Source organism: Salminus brasiliensis, chromosome 18 (assembly GCF_030463535.1).
Source record: "Salminus brasiliensis chromosome 18, fSalBra1.hap2, whole genome shotgun sequence".
NCBI lineage: Eukaryota > Metazoa > Chordata > Actinopteri > Characiformes > Bryconidae > Salminus > Salminus brasiliensis.
Genome location: NC_132895.1, coordinates 21,207,380 through 21,226,237, shown reverse-complemented (window position 1 = coordinate 21,226,237; position 18,858 = coordinate 21,207,380). Strand labels below are relative to the sequence as shown.

The window sequence follows — 18,858 nt, the reverse complement described above, 5'->3', positions numbered from 1 at the left end:
ATAAATTAGCGTGTATTTATGTTCAGAAGCCTGAGCACAGTGCCTCAAAATATGTGTGCTGTTTGTGTGTGTGTGTGTGTGAGCGTGCGAGCAAGTGAGCATGTACACTATTTACAAGGGATATATACAATGTCCTGCTTCAATGTGCCCGTCTCTACTGTCCAGGGAAAGCTTTCTACAAGATTTCGGAGCACTGCTGTGAGGATTTGATCGCATTCAGTGGCAAGTGTGTCAGTGATGTCAGGATGTTGGATGATCACACCATCTCATCCTAAAATTATTGGATGGAGCACCATCATTCCAGAGAACTCAGATCCACTGGTCCACAGCTCAGTGTTAGGGGGCCTAAGACCCTTCTAGTCCACATCTGGCAATAAGTTCTTTTTTATCTGCTCAAAAGAGGCCTATTCTATTGGCAGTACTTCTCTACAGGGACTAGACAATCTGCATGTACATCAGCAATAGGTGAATAGTGCATTCAGAAGGTGTGTCCACAAACATTTGGACATATTGTGTTTGTACCAGGCCAACATGTTCATGCGGGGCTCACATGGGCAGAAAGTGGGATAAAGGGGTTTGTGCAGCGTACAACCAAGACGTGGCCCATGTTTAACCCCTTCTGGTCCACCTGATCTTTGATTCTGGTGGGCATCCATATGTGGGGCCAACACTGGGACAACCCATGGACAAAACTTTCTGGTTCCCAGTTGGGCTTCCTATACAGGCCCAACATGGACATGTTATCTGGGTAGCCTATTAGCATCTCCATAAACAGCAGGGCTTTAAATGCATGCCTTGCTCAGGATTCAACAGAATAGAATTGAAAAATATACTGAAAAATATACTGAATAAAAAAATATACTGAAAAGACATTTGACATTTAAGCTGAAACTGAAGTTCCGTTTAGCTTGGAAACTGAACTTTTATGTGTAAACTTTTATTTATAAATTAAACACATTCACACTGTGCTCCAAATCGCAACCATTTGCCTGCGCCAAACAAACACAAATGTCTTGCATTCATTATGTTTGGGTTGAGATATTTTTGAGTGTGTATTTACAAAGACAAGATTGGTGACAACCTAAGTCCAGTGTTTGTTAGCAGTGTTAGCACAGAATCTCTTGTTGAAAACTAAAAAAAGCAAACTTCAGACATGAAACATCTCTTGCTCATCAGATGAATCTGGGTTAAGTGATAAATCACCCTCATTTGATTTTTCGCTGAACTATTCCTTTAAAGTGACACAACCTGTTGTTGGTTATTCGTGGAATGTATGCATGAGCACATCCATAAACAGCAGATGCTTTAATGTGTGCCCTACTCACTATTTAACAGAATAGTAAGAAAAGTGAAAGTCCACAGAAGGCCAGAAGGTGCTTGTACTCTCTCGCGCTCACTGTCTCTCACTCCCTGTCTCTCTCGTTTCCTCTCGCTCTCTCTTTCGGTCTCTTTTAATGCAGTGAGCCAAATGCTCAGTAATTGCTGCAGACCATGACATTTGCAAATTGCATTCTTAGTGAAAAACAGGAAATCTAAATGAGCTTACTAAATGAGGAATGGGAAGACCATTAAAAGTTGTGCAGACACATTAACAGCAGCACACACTCCAAAACTAACCATCAATCAGCATCACGTCCATCTCAAACCCCTTCAGTCGGAGGTAATGAATTTTTCCCGCCTTCAACTATCGCCCCTCCCCCCTGCAAGAAGCACACAGATCTTTTTTACATTTAGGTTTTGTTTAACGGTCGTTATAAAATCATCAGAAATTGGCGGCCAAACATTAAATGGGCATCGTTAAAGCTACGGGTTTTGAATGTGGCTCGACTGCTTGGGTTTTAAATTGGCTTTTCAAAAGAAACAGCCTTGTGCCAGAAATCGATTTTGTAGCTAAAGTGCCGATCGGACGGACTGAACAAGCAGCCATACTCAGACCCTGTGAAGAAGCACAGCTTCATCGATACAAAAGGACCATGTGACTGGAGCAAAAAAGCCTGTTAATTTATCAGGCATATCAGTCTCCTTTTAAAAAAAGGCCTTCTTTTACACTTCACAGTTTAAGCCCCACACCAGCCAGCCTGATGGATGTGTGCTACTCAAAACAGGCCGAATAGTACTGTGTGTCCTTCAACTACAGATTAGCGAGAGCTTTGTTCATTACAGACAGCCACTGACACTTTTTTACAAAATGTGAAGTATATATTATAAACAGTCTCTGTCATGCAATGACCTGGTCTATCCATTTTTGCTTTTTTTCACTTTCTGAAATAAGGTATATCTGGCAGAAGGTCTTAACATTGTGATTTCACGATGAACGGACCAATAGAAATGATCCAGAATGACTTGGAATAAAAACTTTTTACGCTGACTTCCATCAAAAGTTTTTGTGTGACAGCAACGATACACAGGCAGCCAAAACTGCTATAGGCAAGACAAAGAGATAAAGGTCTCCTACGCAGGCCATTAAAGGGAGGGAAATAAATACACAGCAGGGTTAATAGTGATTTAATAAAATCTGACACAACCTCATCTATTTGCAGTGTATAGAAATCTTTATCAGCGCACAGAACCAGCAAATACTGCACAGTGGTTTGAATGCCAGCCCACGTGGACAGAGTTTCCCCATATCAGGTCATTAGAGCAGCATAAATGACCATTAATCTGTTAATACCGATTACAGGAGGCACTTATCTAATCAGCGCTATCAGTATCGGGCAATACCTGAAGAAAACAAATGTGAAAGGACCAAGTGAAACTATAGAAAATGTCAGCTGCTTTGGTGGTTAAAGGAATTTTTCTGCAAAAAATATAATTCCTAATATATACATTGATATACACATACATATATTCACATATGTATACACCAATACATACACACATACAGGCAATCAATGCTTAACCGACATTAGGTTGTGTCAGTTGAAAGGAACAGTTCAGCGAAAAATCAAATAAACAAATGATAAAATATTATAAAATTATATGATTCAGCAAAATGTTTAGCAATTAAACATTCGGCTAAGTTAATTATTCCTTTTTGCATGCATATTATATATATATATATATATATATATATATATATATATATATATATATATATATATATATATATATATACATACATACATACATATACAGTCATGCCCTGGCAAAGTTTGACTTAAATTTACTTTTATTTAACCAGAAGTTATATTTTTGCCTTGAAACGACACAGGCATCTCCCAGGAGATAACACGATGATGTACAAGAGGCATCATTGTGGGAAAAAGTATTTCTCAGCTTTTATACACATTTGAACAAAAAGTGGCATGTCCAAAATTATTCATACCCTTTGAAAACTGTCACAGTATATGGGAAAATCCAAAGTTCTATACCATTCCAAATAGTCCAAGCTGTTTTAAAGCATCCTAATTACCCTGATTCATTGGGAACAGCTGTTTTAATCAACTCAACAGGAAAAAAACAGCAGCTCTCTGCAGTTGGTTTGTGGACAGTCATGGCTAAGACAAAGGAGCTCACTAAGGACCTGCGGCTGTGCATTGTGGCCGCTCACAAGTCAGGAAAGGGCTATAAAGCCATATCAAAATGTTTTCAAGTTCCAGTGGCTACAGTGCAAAGTATTATTAAAAAATACAAGAAGTTCCGCACTGTGGAAAATCTCAGAAGATGTGGTCGGAAGCCAAAAGTGACACCTGTGCTGGCCAGGAGAATAGTGAGAGAGGTGAAGAAAAATCCAAGGATCACCACCAAGGCCATCCTGGTGAATCTGGACTCTGCTGGTGGCGACATCTCAAGGCAGACAGTTCAACGGACACTGCACACTGCTGGGTTCCACGGACGCAGGCCAAGGAGGACACCACTTCTCCAGAAAAGGCACACAAAAGCCCGCTTGACCTTTGCAAATGCTCATCTGGACAAAGAAGAAGACTTCTGGTGTTCTGTTTTATGGTCAGATGACACAAAAATTGAATTGTTTGGCCACAATGATGTGTGCACCATTTGGCGTAAAAAAGGAGAAGCCTTCAACCCTAAGAACACCATCCCCACTGTCAAACATGGTGGTGGGAACCTAATGTTTTGGGGGTGTTTTTCAGCCAATGGACCAGGGAACTTGATCGCAGTAAATGGCACCATGAAAAAAGAGCAATACATCAAGATTCTCAACAACAACATCAGGCAGTCTGCAGAGAAACTTGGCCTTGGGAACCGGTGGACATTTCAGCACGACAACGACCCAAAACACACAGCCAAAGTGGTGAAGAAATGGTTAGCAGACAAAAACATTAATGTTTTGCAGTGGCCCAGCCAGAGTCCTGACTTGAATCCAATTGAGAATCTGTGGAGGGAGCTAAAGATCAGGGTGATGGCAAGGAGACCCTCGAACCTCAAAGAGTTGGAGCTCATCACTAAAGATGAATGGGCAAAAATACCAGTGGAGACATGCAAAAAGCTGGTCAGCAATTACAGGAAGCGTTTGATTGCTGTAATAGCCAATAAAGGCTTTTCTATTAATTATTGAGAAGGGTATGAATAATTTTGGACATGCCACTTTATGTTCAAATGTGTATAAAAGCTGAGAAATATTTTTTCCCACAATGATGCCTCTTGTACATCATTGTGTTATCTCCTGGGAGATGCCTGTGTCATTTCCAGGCAAAAATATAATTTCTGGTTAAATAAAAGTAAATTTAAGTCAAACTTTGACAGGGGTATGAATACTTTCGGGCATGACTGTGTGTATATATATATATATATATATATATATATATATATATATATATATATATATATATATATATATATATATATATATATATAAAATGCTGTAAGAAGCACACAGCAAACCTTTCATGCTGTTTATATCTTTAACAATTCTATTGTAAAGGATTTGATCATCGGTCAGTTCACTGACTGCAGAATCAGCCATGTGGTGTCAAATCATTTGCACAGTTACCCCTCAAAATTTACTGCACCCCTCTACAATTGGCGCATAGCTTCAGCTTCAGATACCAAACATGTCTTGGCTGACTGACTGCATCTGGGGTCATAAATTATGTGAACTTGATTTGCCATTAACCTTTTACTTTAAAGTGACACAATCTATTGTTGCTTATTGTGTCCTGTAGGGCTTTATGGAACAGTTTGAACAAGATACTTTGGCCAGCGTAGATCACTGACATGGAAATGTCTAATTCTAAACATGGAGGTTTAATAATTTGGGGGAAATAAAAAAAAATATATAATAATGAGCATCAGACTATACTCAGTTTTAGTATATGTATCAAAAAACAAAAAGAGGAATCATGCAAAAGTGGTGTCATTATACCTGTACAGACCTAAAAATAATAAATAGTTGATCGAAGCAGAAAGGCATATTTGGTGTCCGGAGAGATCTAAATGTCTATGTGTGTTTGTGTGAGTTTTGTTTGTACACTACATAATAATGTATGATCACTCCTTGGGCATGTCATTAGCGCAAGTGTGTACGAGCACGTCTGTGTGCAGGTTATCTCTACACTGGCATTGTTTGAGGGCCTAGAGGAGATAGTGGCACGCTGTCACCTAAACGAAGAGCGATCAGTTCAGCGATATGACCCAGTGCACCACGCCTAATGAGCAGATCAGAATGAGAGAGCAGTCACGTGCAGCACTAAGCCTAGCGTTGATCTGTTAGAGCTTTCCCCAATCACGCTATAATCCAATTGCACCGCACAATGACAATCAGTGTCGATTCACTGCTCAGGTCGGCAAAAAAAAAAAAAAAAAAGCTCTTGCCTTGGTTCAGTGTCTTTTCAATGGGACGCTGTAATTCCTAGGCCTCATGGTTACAGCACCACCAGTGCCATCTGGTGTCGACAAGCATGTACTGTAACCTGTGATCAGTGGACAGGGGTCCAAGCACCGTTCTGACCCTACAGGCTTACTATAATTCCTCGAAGTGCATTTGCTTTTTTCCCCTACTGTACATTCTCCATGCACACTCCTACCATGATCACAGTGTGTGTCACTTGCTGCCTCCAAAAATTAAATAAATAAAGAAGCGTTAACAAGCAGAAACTTCTGAGGAACGCGAACACAACAGACTTCAAAAGTGTGAATGCTTTGAGGAGCCCTTTCATGTATCTTCTACTGTTTGAAAGCAGGAGAACAAAAATTCTTTAGAATACAGCACTGACCACAGAAAGAGAGAGAGAGAGGGAGAGAGAGAGAGGGGGAGAAAAGGACAGAGAGAGGGAGTGTGAGAGAGCGAGGGAGAGAGAGCGAGAGTGAGTATACTGCGTAAATGGGGAAATATTTTCAATAGGGCGAGTAGAAACTGTGCCAGACCTTGCAGTTAAGAAAGTGAGTCACTGTTTCTTTGACACTGCAAAAAGGAAGATGAAGGTTATGGATGTAAAAAATTAATAATAAATAAAATAAAATGTTCGTAGGAATGTGCAAGGGTTGAATATTATCCAAAACAAGGCAAGGCACAGTGCTGAAAGAGTTGCTGCAGAATAGCCTATGAGTGGCTGCGTGGGTGCGCACTTACAGATATGAAATCACTCAGAACTAGGCACACAGCCAGTGGATTTGCGGATTTCCACCCAACGGCCTTCACAAAAGCTAGGCAGCAGAGTGCCGTCCGTGCAAGCGTGTTCGATAATACCTGCATTCTAAGCGAAAAGGGTTCTATATAGCACCAAAAATAAGTTATCTTTTTATGGGACTGTACGGAACCTTTTAAGATTGCTTCTATATCTGCAAACATCCACAGAAGGTAGATCCACCAACGGTGGAGATGTTATGATTCTATGTGAAGCCTTCACTGAAGAACCCATAGCCATAACATGAACACCACCTGCCTAATACTGAGTAGGCCCCCTTGTGCTGCACATCTAAGCATTCGAGGCATGGACTGCACAAGACCTCTGCAGGAGTCCTGTGGTATCTGGCACCAAGACGTTAGCAGCAGATCTTGTAAGTCCTGGAAGATCACTGATTTACAGGTGGTTTGTTTCTTGGATCATTGCCTGATGTTTTGAAGATTCTCTGAACTAGTTATCGTGCCTTTTACCGGAGATTCTTACATGTGACCATTTTGACTAGCTTCAAGAACTGACTGTTCACTTGCTGCCTAATATACATCCCACTCTTTCACAGATGCCATTATAGATAAGGACAATCAAGCACAGTTTAGTAATTTCCCCGCTCAGAGCTCTGCTTCACCCAGACTTCTAAGTTTTAAATTGTTAGATGTAGTAAACGTACTGCTTTGTAACTACTCTTCAGAAATAATGCAGTTCGATTTATTTACACTGCATGACCTCCAGTACTAGACTTTTGAGAAAGGTCATGTCATGGCTGTGATGATGCAGAGCTAGAAGGCAAACACTGAAGGCCAAACTATAGCGGGAGATACTGAAAGACTGCCGGAGTACTGCCTGAAGGGCTGAGTCTATATGTCAAGCTTGTTCCAGCACTAAGAGGCAGAGGCAAAGGCACTAAAGCAGAAACATGCAGCCTTATGAGCATGCTTGGGTTTTTAGAGAAGGGCATGTCAAGAGCCTGAGACCTTAGCTGGCGTGCAGGTGTGGAGTTCAGTTCCAAAGTGCAGAGGAAGTAAGAAGCTGAGTGCTTTAAAGCCCATATACTGAACTACATTAAAATAAAGAAACATTTGGGTGCTTAAATGGTTCTTTGTCTGGTTGAATGCTTCTTCAAATATAAGGAAAATCCCTTACATTTGGTTCTTAAGAAAATTGGTTCATTGTTTTTGTGCTAAATAGAACCCATGTTGACGGAAAAAATGTTAAATGATGCATTAAATTAATTCATTTTGTTGTCCTTAAGTACCAGGTTTTCATACAATGGAAAATTATTTCTGAAAGTACCAAAAATTCTGAAAAATTACAATAAAAGCAAAATAAATTGATTTTTTCCCCCATCAACAAGTTCTGTCTATGGTGAGTTTGCTTTTGACTTAATGGAAATATGAGGCAAAATTGCTTTAAAAAATACATTTGTATTTGTATTGTAACTAGAGCGAGAAATAAAATGTGTGTCTTAGATTAAATGTACTAGTTTTAGTTTAAAAAAGTAAGTAAAAGTGTCCAGAAGTTGGGAAAAATGTCCACATAGTTGTAAAGAATCCAATGCCAATTTTAAGGACCATTAATGCGCATTCCAAAGAATGTATGAGCTGAATGTGGTTCTCACATGTGAGAAATTAAATACTATTTGTATCCAATTTCACAAGGATCCAAACAAGTCTGAACAAAATGAGCACTGAGTATTACCAGTTTGGCCAGGTTGACCGAGTCTGCGGTTAGCCTGTCTCGTAGATGAGGGTCTAGCTGTGTTGCTGGGGCAATCTCCACCACCTTCTGGTGTCGCCTCTGGATAGAGCAGTCCCTCTCATACAGGTGAATCACGTTACCATACTTGTCTCCTGCGAAACACGACACATTGCAGACAGACAGATGAGTCAAAGACCGGGGCCGACTGCTCATCACAAGAACCATTATAACGCAATCTGTTACTGCAGTCATAACCATCTGTTAATATCTTGACAAAGCATCTTGCGAGAATGATTGCCTCTTCCTAATTAACAAAAGACTTAATCTGTCGATCATGGAACAGGCACCATCTGATCTCCACCGCTCACTATGCAAACATCTGAGTAGCTGTGTGTTAATTAACAGTTACAACAAATGTCAGACAGCGACATAAAAAGTTGCAAAACTCTCGCTTTGACAATTCGCTGTGCATGTAATTTTCATTCGCCGTCAGAAAGCAAATTAAAATTCAGAGAGAGAAAGAGCTCGAAAAACATCCTCCATTTCCTGACAGAGGTATAATTAAAGGACGGGGGACACGCCCATAAAAGCTGTCGTAAAACAATGGGCTGAAAGCAGAGCTTTTTAAGCTCTTTAAAGCCAAGAGAGCACGGCTGGATAAGCTACTAAAATGTACCCAACTCACCCAGGATTTGCACCTCAATGTGTCTGGGCTTCTCAATGAACTTCTCCACAAACAGGGCTCCATTACCAAAAGCAGCCAAGGCTTCGGAGTAGGCCCGCTGGTAGTTCTCTTCCAGCTCCTACACATCAAACAAACAAACAAACAAACAAACAAACAAACAAACAGCCATGAACATTGCACTGATGCGTTTACATTGTCTCCCTGTGTTAATGGTTGTATATGGTAAATGTATGAATATGTAATTGTGTATCTATTTACTGCATACACACAGTCAGTGCTTGCAGAGTTATGCATACTTGACACTTAACAACGTTCATCTGTACATTGCACACCAGCTGTTTACTTCTGCATATTTCTGTATTGTATATTTTAGTGTCAAAGTTAACGCACATGATTAATCTGCAACTTTTAATCTAAACTTTAAGGCGTTAATCTTTTTTTAAACGCAAATGAATAATCTTGCTAAAGTCCTCCCGTAGATCACTCTTTACAAAGCCTACTGGTATATCAGCAATTTTATTTAGCGATGTGAACACAGGGTGGTTGCTGTTGAGCTCAGTGGGTAAATTTTATGAAATATATATATTTTGTATTTATATTAGCTCTGTATATCTTTATATATCTCCTTAACCTATATATTTCATACACTCTGTCTTTTATTGTTCTATTCATGTGCCTGGACAGTAGGGCTGCATGATATGGGGGGGGCAGACATTGCCATATTTCTTGGCACATACATGCAAGAAATGTCTGGGATTTTTCTCGTCCCGATATCCAGATTTTTGTATTGGAGAGACTGATGTGTTTACACTACTATATAACGTAGCTCAAAAGCGTCTCCAACCACCTGCTGGGTGGTCTTAGGCGCGTTTTTCGAGTCTTGGGTGCTTTTACACCTGCATTTTTATGTGACTTTGCCTAATCCAGATACTCATAATCCTGATACTCAAGACGGAAGAAGTGACCCGCTGTAAATGGGGTCTATATGCAGTTCATCAGATGTATCTTTTATATGAGAACAGCATCCAAGTCTAGACTTTGGCTATACTTTGCTGCAATCATACCAAAGTCCTCTGGTTATCTACAGAGCCAGGGCTGAAGCCAGGGCCTTAGTGAGGCTGGCTCATCTCTCCGCAGCAGACATGCTTTACCTCGTACTCGCGGACCACCCGCATGCCGCGGCCCCCGCCCCCATATGCAGCCTTAAAGATGATGGGGAAGCCGTAGGTGTTGGAGAACTCCTGCGCCTCCTGCAGAGAGGAGATAGGAGCGTCTGTTCCAGGAACCACCGGTACACCTGCGGGAGAGGACATGCAGGGACACACTCAGTCACACACACATACACCATGAACGTAGTGTGGGTGTTTACCACCAGTATGGCCAGAGTCTAAACAGCCTGTACTGATGCCAATCACTATTTCAAGCAATTCAATTAGTTCAGAAAAGCGCTGTAAAAAGAAAAGCTTAGCTTCCTTTTCCTTCTGGACATATTTTCAGTTTCATTGCCCACAAGGGCAAGATCAAGGTTATTGTTGGAAAAAGTAGCAGGAAAACAACAGCTAGAGACTGGGGTTTAAACACTATGATTAACCATACCAGAACCAAACAACTAGAAGTGGCTGAAATTACAATACAAATTCTTCTTATTCTTATTCTTCTTCTTATTATTATTATTATTATTATTATTATTGTGTTAATCATGTCACAGGCTTTTCTGAACATAACGTGGTTAGCATCAGTACTTGAACACTCAACAACTTTACATTTCATTAACAAAAGATTTAGAGGAAGGCTCCCACATGATGTAGTTGTCTGAAGTTCTGCTCTACTATCAGGACTAGAGTTACCCTACATACTAAAAGTTTAACACTTCTTCCAAAAACGAAACTTGGCAAACAATTTAATGCTGTAACTTTCTATTCTCTGTGAAAATGGCTTAAAAAATAAATATATAAATAAATAAAAAATACTGATCAGGCCTGTCTGAGAACCGTCTGGTGGTGCCGACATCCTGCAGCGATTTTTCACTACATACATTCTCCAGATTTTATGTGGTAGAAGAAGGTAACGCTCACGTTCCTGGATCTGCATCCAGGCAATACACACAGAACGCTGGTATGGTGGATGAAGGATGGACAAACAGATAGTCAGACAAATGCTCAAACACATGCCAGACCAGCAGAGGGGTCGATAAATGAGCTAGCTAACTTGTTAGCTTTTGGATATGCTGGCTAGGTTAGGTGTAACTCACTAGCTCTCCCAGTTTAAATGGAATACACTGAATTATATTGGTCATTTATTGGGTATTATTTTACCGTAGTGTGATTTGCGTATTGAGCATCCTAAGCAGCTGCATCACTGCCTGGTTTGGGACCTGCACAGCCTCTGACCGCAAGTCCCTCCAACGCATTGTGAGGACAGCTGAGAAGATCATCGGAGCCTCTCTCCCCTCCGTCATGGACATTTGCGGATGCAGCGGGTGGTGTAAAGCAACCAGCATTGTGGATGACTCCACCCACCCTTCACACAGACTATTCTCCCTCCTGCCATCAGGAAGAAGGTACCGCAGCATCCGGTCCAACACGACCAGACTCTGCAATAGCTTCTTCCCCCAAGCCATCAGACTCCTCAACCCAACTCAACTTCTGACCTGATATCTTTCTGGTACATGTTCACTCTCCCTCTCTCTCTCTTTCCAACCATTTACCCCAGATAACATGGGAAGCATTTTTTGCACAAGCATTTGCACTAATAACTTTACTACCTCACTGGACTCTATTTATCGCACATTGCACAACTTGCACACTACAGTCATTATTTATTATCCTCTGTCTGTACTGTGTTGTCTGTCCGCACTTGTTTGTTTGTGTTGCACTTGTGTTTTGTATGCACTGTCTATGTTGCACCATGGTCCTGGAGGAACGTTGTTTCGTTTCACTGTGTACTCTGTATGTAGTTGAAATGACAATAAACCCACTTGACTTGACTTGACTTGAGAATTGTGATCCTATAATACTGGTATAAAAATCGATATTATGATCATGAAAACCCTGTTCCAACAGATAAAATCTCAAAAAGACTAAATCCTGTGATACATAGTGTAGAAATTGAGATACTATATTTACTTTATTAGCCTAAAGCCCCCAAATAGTGGTACCCAGAAATAAAGCATCAATCTACCAGCACGAATAGCGATGGCACGAGCCTCCACTTTGTCCCCCATCTTGCGGACGACCTCAGGAGCAGGGCCAATGAAACGAACGCCAGCATCAGCACAGGCCTGGGCAAAATCAGCCCGCTCGGACAGGAACCCATAGCCGGGGTGGATGGCATCCACATCGTTCTCCTGGGGTGGGGGGAGGGGAATGTTAACAGAAATGTTACCAATTCATGCTACTGCAGTAGGGTCCAGCCAAAGAGACAGCACAGTTCACAGCAGAAAAGCACAATACAGATAAAACATCATGCTGCAATTATATTAGAAGAGGACCCGTGATATAATGGCAGGACATGGTTATATATTGGCCTTCAGGCATTATTTTAAGTAAATATGTCACATGCAGAAATACAGTGAAAACAGAGTCACTGACAATTTGGCAGTGTAATTTCAAAATAACACAATAACTTACATTCCTCTAGAGGTTTAAATGAAAGGCTGGTCTAAATGCTCAGCAAACAATCGAAATGATTCACTAGGTTCATTAGCAACATTTACAAACTTTCAGCTGTTATAAACCAATCAAACAAAAGCAATTGAAATAGCCCAAAACAGCTAATAAGTGCTTTTGCCAAATTCACACAAAATACCACTTTCAATGATGACTGCAATCTCCGAATTATTCAACCCCTTCATGATGAACATCTTTAGTACTTACTAGAGCACCCTTTTACTTTTATGACCTGCTGCAAATATGATGCATAGCCAGCTTCTGGCAGCATTCCTAAGGAACCTTAGCCCATTCCTCATTGACAAAGTCCTCAATTCTCTCAATTCTCCTCATTGACAAAGTCCTCAATATTCTTGGGTCTGCAAATGTCTTCTTCAAATCCAATCAAAGATTCAGGCAAGTAAGGCGACTGTGACGACCACTCTAGAACCTTTCAACATCTTCTGAAACCAAGCCTTGGTGGACTTTAAGGTATGCTTGGGATCATTGTCCTGTCCTGTCCTGAAGGACCAAATGAAACCCAAGCTTCACAAGTCGTACTTGGTTAGAGACTTTAGCTAGTACAGGGAGGGCAAATACTTTGATAATGAGTCCCACATGATCTACTGTGCAGTCCTAAAACAGAGCACAGCTTTTGTTCCATTTGTCCAGAGAGTTTGGTAAGTTTTAAAGCTGTTTGTAGGATATAAGCCCTTTAATACTAAGACTTTTTACAATAAAAGAACTGAGGAAAAGCAATCAGTGTGAACATGAACTATACAAGTCATGAATGAGTAGGGGGAAAGTGGGCCAGGCTTCTGAAGTTTAGGGCCTTTTCTCACTGTTTTTTAGCCTTTTCACGGACCACGGCCCGTTTGCGCTGAAGGTCTTTTTTGAATTTTGAATTTTGGAGTGTAAAAGCTGTTTTCACACACCACAGGGAGGCAGTCCAGAGTACTGATCCCTGGTTCTTCTGGTCTGGAGTTCATTTCAAGCGAACGCTGGTACAGGGCATGTGAAAGCCATCTGCTCCCGGCAATGCATGCTTAGAATGTAATTGGTTCATCATGTCATGTTACTCCTTGTTCCAAAATTCATCATGGTGGTGGGGGAAGAAAAAGAAAACCGTAAGCAAACTGAACTGAGATTATCTAGAAAAACAGATATGGGCCTATTGGCAACTACCATCAGATCTGTTGTCTATCATTTTTGAGAATTTCCAAGACAAAGCATGGAATCCTGCAAACGATCTAGAATTTGGAAGTACTTTCCTTTCTTGAAAACTGATCTGTGAAAATAAGCCCTTCCCCCAACCCAGCCCTGACTTAGTCCTGGGTGTGCAACTATTCTAGAGTGAAAACACCCAAAGAGATGGACAGGGAACAAACGTGAGAAACAGAACGCTTGGACGACAACAACACTTTCTCCATAGAGTCAGCTGTCTACCATCTCAGCACAGTTTGGCTAAAAAGCTCATAGTTGTGGCTAAATTACTAAAGTGTATCTCAGCAGTGGCCCATGTCCAAGCAGACTGCTCAGATTCCAGCAGCAGGTCGGACACCAGACACTCACCACCTCCCATTCCAGCACAGTAACTCTAATCTGTGCCTCAGGCTAAGTGAGCCAAGCTAATTCTTGTAGTTTTAGACAAGAGTGACAAACTAATTTAGGCCCCAAAACAACATTTAATTTGTGCTGAAAAAACAGTCCCAGCTCATACCTAGTGTGTGTGTGTGTGTGTGTGTGTGTGTGTGTGTGTGTGTGTGTGTGTGTGTGTGTGTGTGTGTGTGTGTGTGTGTGCACGCCCTTTCCCCTCCCTTCAGAATTTATTAGCATTCCTTTATCTCAAACATTCACAAGTAACGTCACCATCATGCCAACTGGCTGTGCAGACTTTAAAAAGTTCGTACTACTCAATCTGAACATCATGTGAGTGCTATAGGGGTCATGAGCACTCCAGCTGCTATCTTACACTTTCACCCAGAGTGAAGTCTTCACACTCAAACTCCAGGCGAGACTTTGTTAAGGCTTATAACACTTCACAGTCTGACAACAAAGATTTACACTCATATGAGAGTTAAACTTGCATGTTAGTGGAATGACATTTTCCATTAATCAGCAATCTTAAATGTAATCATTTAGTAAAACTTTAACATAAACATTCAAACTCCTTTTCCAAACCTTTTCCATTTTCTCTCTTAGTTTTGCACAGGTGGTTCAAATAATGAACACGAACACCCCACCAATCAGCACTGCTTAACGGTTAAGCAATCTCTGTGGCTATCTACAGATCTGCACTTACTTATAAAAAGGCCAAAGTACAGATGAAATTGTGGCTTTCCTGCGGTTAGTCATGCTACAGTATCGTCTATAGATAACAGTACATCATACAGGGTCAAACCACATAAACTGCTCTATTTGAGATGACTTAACAACTCATTGAGAGGTTCACGGCTGCCACCAAGGAATATTTTGCTATGGATTCATCTATCTATTATTTTTGTTGATTAGTCGATTAATCAGAATGATCCATTTTCTTCCAACTAAGTTCAATTGAGCACAAAATAGTAACATATAAGTGTATGTAAGCTATTGTATTGATGCCATTCCCTACACAAAGAAATGTGCTTAAAATGATGTCTGAATAATTAGATATGGTTTATATCCAGTCAAGCCCAAAGTGCACAAACACACCCACTGGCACAGTCAATCAATATAAAAGCCCAGATTCTGGCCTTAACCTTTTTTCCCTGATCACGTATTCACCGAAAAGGTAGCTGGCAGATCAATATATCGATTTAATAATGAGTGCATTTAGTGGCTACATGAACAACGAATTTACAAAGCTTAATAAAGATTTACCAGTGCTTAATAAAAGCTGGACCCGAGGCCAAAAAGACGTAACTGGGGACGAAACTGCCGTGCGCGAGAATGCAAAAACTTTCAATTGAAACTGCACAGTCACGGCCACGGCCGGTGTGTTTTCTCTTCAGGTGCTTGTATATTGTGCTGTTGTATAATACCTTTCAAAATTCCCCTAGTTTACAAACCACCTTTTTGTTTTGTGCTAATTTCAGGTTCTTTTATTTTTTTCAATGCCTTGGGTCTTTGAAAACTTTTACAACTCCACTGCAGTCACGATTGTTGTTTAGAACTGTAGCTTTAAATGTAGCCAACTGGACCTGAGCCTGAAACGACTGAACTCGTGCAGCAGTTCCGTAGTAATAACGAATAAAAGTTCTTAAAAATAGAAAAATGTAAGTAAAGTTAAAACAATGCCTCAGTTCAAAATATCGAGATCAAATCGGGAGAGCCCTAATGAGGTTTGCGATGTTTTAGGCTTGCAGCTATTGCAAATATATATTTATATAAAAATATATATAAAAAACTATAATTATAATTCATTATAATTATAATGCATACATTTTTGTGTTGAACTTTTGCTTTGACCAATCAGGTGATTGCACTGTTTCCAACTTATAACAGTTATGTTCAGTCCAGTCACAAAATTTCTGAAGTAAACCAGACAAACCGAACCTTGGCCACTTTGATGATGTCAGGTATGTGGAGGTATGCAGCGACGGGTGACAGGCCCCTGCCTATGAGGTAGGCCTCGTCTGCTTTCTGCCGGTGCATCTGGCCTGTGTCCTGCTCTGAATACACAGCCACCGTCCGGATCCCCAGCTCCGTACATGCCCGGAACACTCGGATAGCAATCTCTCCTGCAAACAGAGGTTTTATATAGATGGGGGAGTTTTACACAGGCGCAGTGTAATGTGTCTTAACGCATTGCTGCAACTGCTACACCCCAACTCACCTCTGTTGGCCACCATGACCTTTTTAATGGGCTTGTACTCCAGTGTCTGAGGTGAAGTGTGAGCGGAGCGAGACTGGCAGCATGCCCTCCGGACTGCCAGCGCACCCAGAGCAGCACGCATCCCTCCCAACTTCAGCAACATCTGTACACAAAGACAAACCTTAGTACAATAGACTAAACTAAACAAGCCTAAAGACAGAAATGCAAAGAATAACATTTTACATTATATTTAGAATTCATATTAAAATTAAAAATTAAACCTTCATTGAATTCACATAAAACTCCACCTTGACCCTGAACTCTTCAAAAAACTTAAACTCTTAAAGTTGGAGGAGAATCAAAATTAATTTAAATAAAATAAAACTATATTATATAATATACAAAACTATACTAAATGTAATAATTTCATATGACATATGGTGAAGCTGGGCAGTCCTTTCAGTATACCATTTAAAATTCATCCTACGTTCTTACATACCGTAATACTATTATGCAACAAAAAAAGTGCAGAACAACAGTTAGTGTTGTGTAATCTGGACTAATCACAAACAGCTCAAATGCTTAGCACTGTGTTGCTAGCAACATTAGGCTACCACGGAAACACTCCTGGCTGATCTCCGGGGCTGATTTCACGTACAAGTAAACCCGCTTGCTTCTGCTGGCGAACCCGCGATAACAGAGGAGAGACAGACATCAGAAATCCTAAAAGATCTTTGGGAGTGGTCTGTGAGACACCTCAGCTACAATCACGCAATAAATTAAAAAAAATAAAAAAAATAATTAACCACCTCTCTCTCTCTCTCTCTCTTTTACACTCTCTCCACAACACACACACACACACACACACACACACACACACACACACACACACCTACCAGTGTGTCAGACACTGCCAAGCACTGTCTGAACATGCTACAGTAATGTTAAGAGGCCAAAGGCTTTCTGAGGTGAAACTGAACTTCCCTAAGTAGAGCTCCTAAACTTTCTAAAGATCCGTTTTAAAGAATGCGGTAATCACAGGTTTATCCATCTATATATTATTTATTTTGCTCAGTAAAAATATTTAATATACACTGTTAATAAATATGTGGATCAGTAGTAAAGTAAGCCACTGTCAACCTATAAAGACAGGCCTACTGTTTCTAAAAGGACTGGAGTTTAAAAAGAAGGCAATTTAACAGTCAGTTTTACTGGCAAAAATAGTTCATATATGAATACATTAAAATACAACCTCAAAATACCAATGATACGCATTTACTGTCATACCGCCCAGCTCTAGCATATGGACGAATTTTGATGTCAAAAGCAAGAAAGTAAGTCATTGTTCCGACATATTCAGAACAGACAGACAGAAAGGTGGAGCGAAACAGGGAAAGAAAAAAGGTTGTTCAGATAAGATTGTGATGGAAGTCTACACAACATCAGACCTTTAGATAAGTGAGGTGAGATTAGCTGCTCAGGCCGAGCTACTGTAGAACACCTGATAAGATACAACTGCAGTGGACTTGAGGGGCTGAGAGAAGTGAACAGAAAACTGAGCCATAAAGACTTGAGGCAGAGAACACAGCATACACACACACACACACAGACACACAGACACACAGACACACAGACACACAGACACACAGACACACAGACACACAGACACACACACATCAAAAATCTGATGAGTCTGTCACCTAAATTCAGACGCTCTGCGTTCACTCATCGACCTCAAAACCTCACCAACACAATCACACTTCTGCCTTTCAGAGGGAGAGGAACTGTACACCGTACACTGCTGTGCTGCTGCTACACGACCATGCTGGGGAGACTTAGAGAGGAACAGAGCAGAGCACCTGAATAAACAACAGATATTAAACTCAGAGGGGGGGGGGTGATGATGAAGAGAATACGGAGAAGAACTGAAAGTGAGCGCTCCTTCATGGGAAGGACTTCATTCCACGAAAACGTTGCCAAACGGACGACTTTTTTACATTTACTTTACATCAGGTTTTTCTGTCCTCCATAGCTTCAGTTTCACATTGCCAAAAACATTCATAGACATTCAGGCACAATAACAACAGAACTGGGAACTTCTTCATTTCCTAAAAGAAGAGACTTCCAGGCAATTACCTGGCACTTGCTAATGATCACTACGGTGACACTGTTTTGATACGTAGCTGCTAGGGTGGTTTCTATGGTGTTACAAAGTGGTTGCTAGTTGACAGCTGATCACTTACAGTGAGGTGATAGTTTTGGTATCACAGGTGGCTGCAATGGGAATTGTTATGGTGGGTGGCATAATGTTTGTTATGGTATCCCAGGTTGTTGCTATGCTGTTGTTGTAAGTGGCTGATATAATGTAGCAAGACGGTTGCTATGGTGTTGCTATGATGCTAGGTGGTCACTGTGTTGTTGCCAAGTGGTTGCCAACTGGATGCTAGGAAAGTG

General features: G+C 40.8%; 1 protein-coding gene across 2 annotated transcripts in view; it reads right to left on the bottom strand.

Moving 5' to 3' along the window:
- pcxa (pyruvate carboxylase a) overlaps positions 1-18,858 on the bottom strand; it is a 188,635-nt gene that overhangs the window by 164,792 nt on the left and 4,985 nt on the right. For both annotated transcript variants that reach the window (XM_072661594.1, XM_072661595.1), the window contains exons 2-7: positions 16,426-16,567; positions 16,146-16,330; positions 12,142-12,307; positions 10,113-10,258; positions 8,962-9,079; positions 8,277-8,428 (exon numbers count right to left, since the gene is read on the bottom strand). In XM_072661594.1, the coding sequence (XP_072517695.1) occupies positions 8,277-8,428; positions 8,962-9,079; positions 10,113-10,258; positions 12,142-12,307; positions 16,146-16,330; positions 16,426-16,567 (909 nt within the window). The remainder of the gene's footprint in view (positions 1-8,276; positions 8,429-8,961; positions 9,080-10,112; positions 10,259-12,141; positions 12,308-16,145; positions 16,331-16,425; positions 16,568-18,858) is intronic.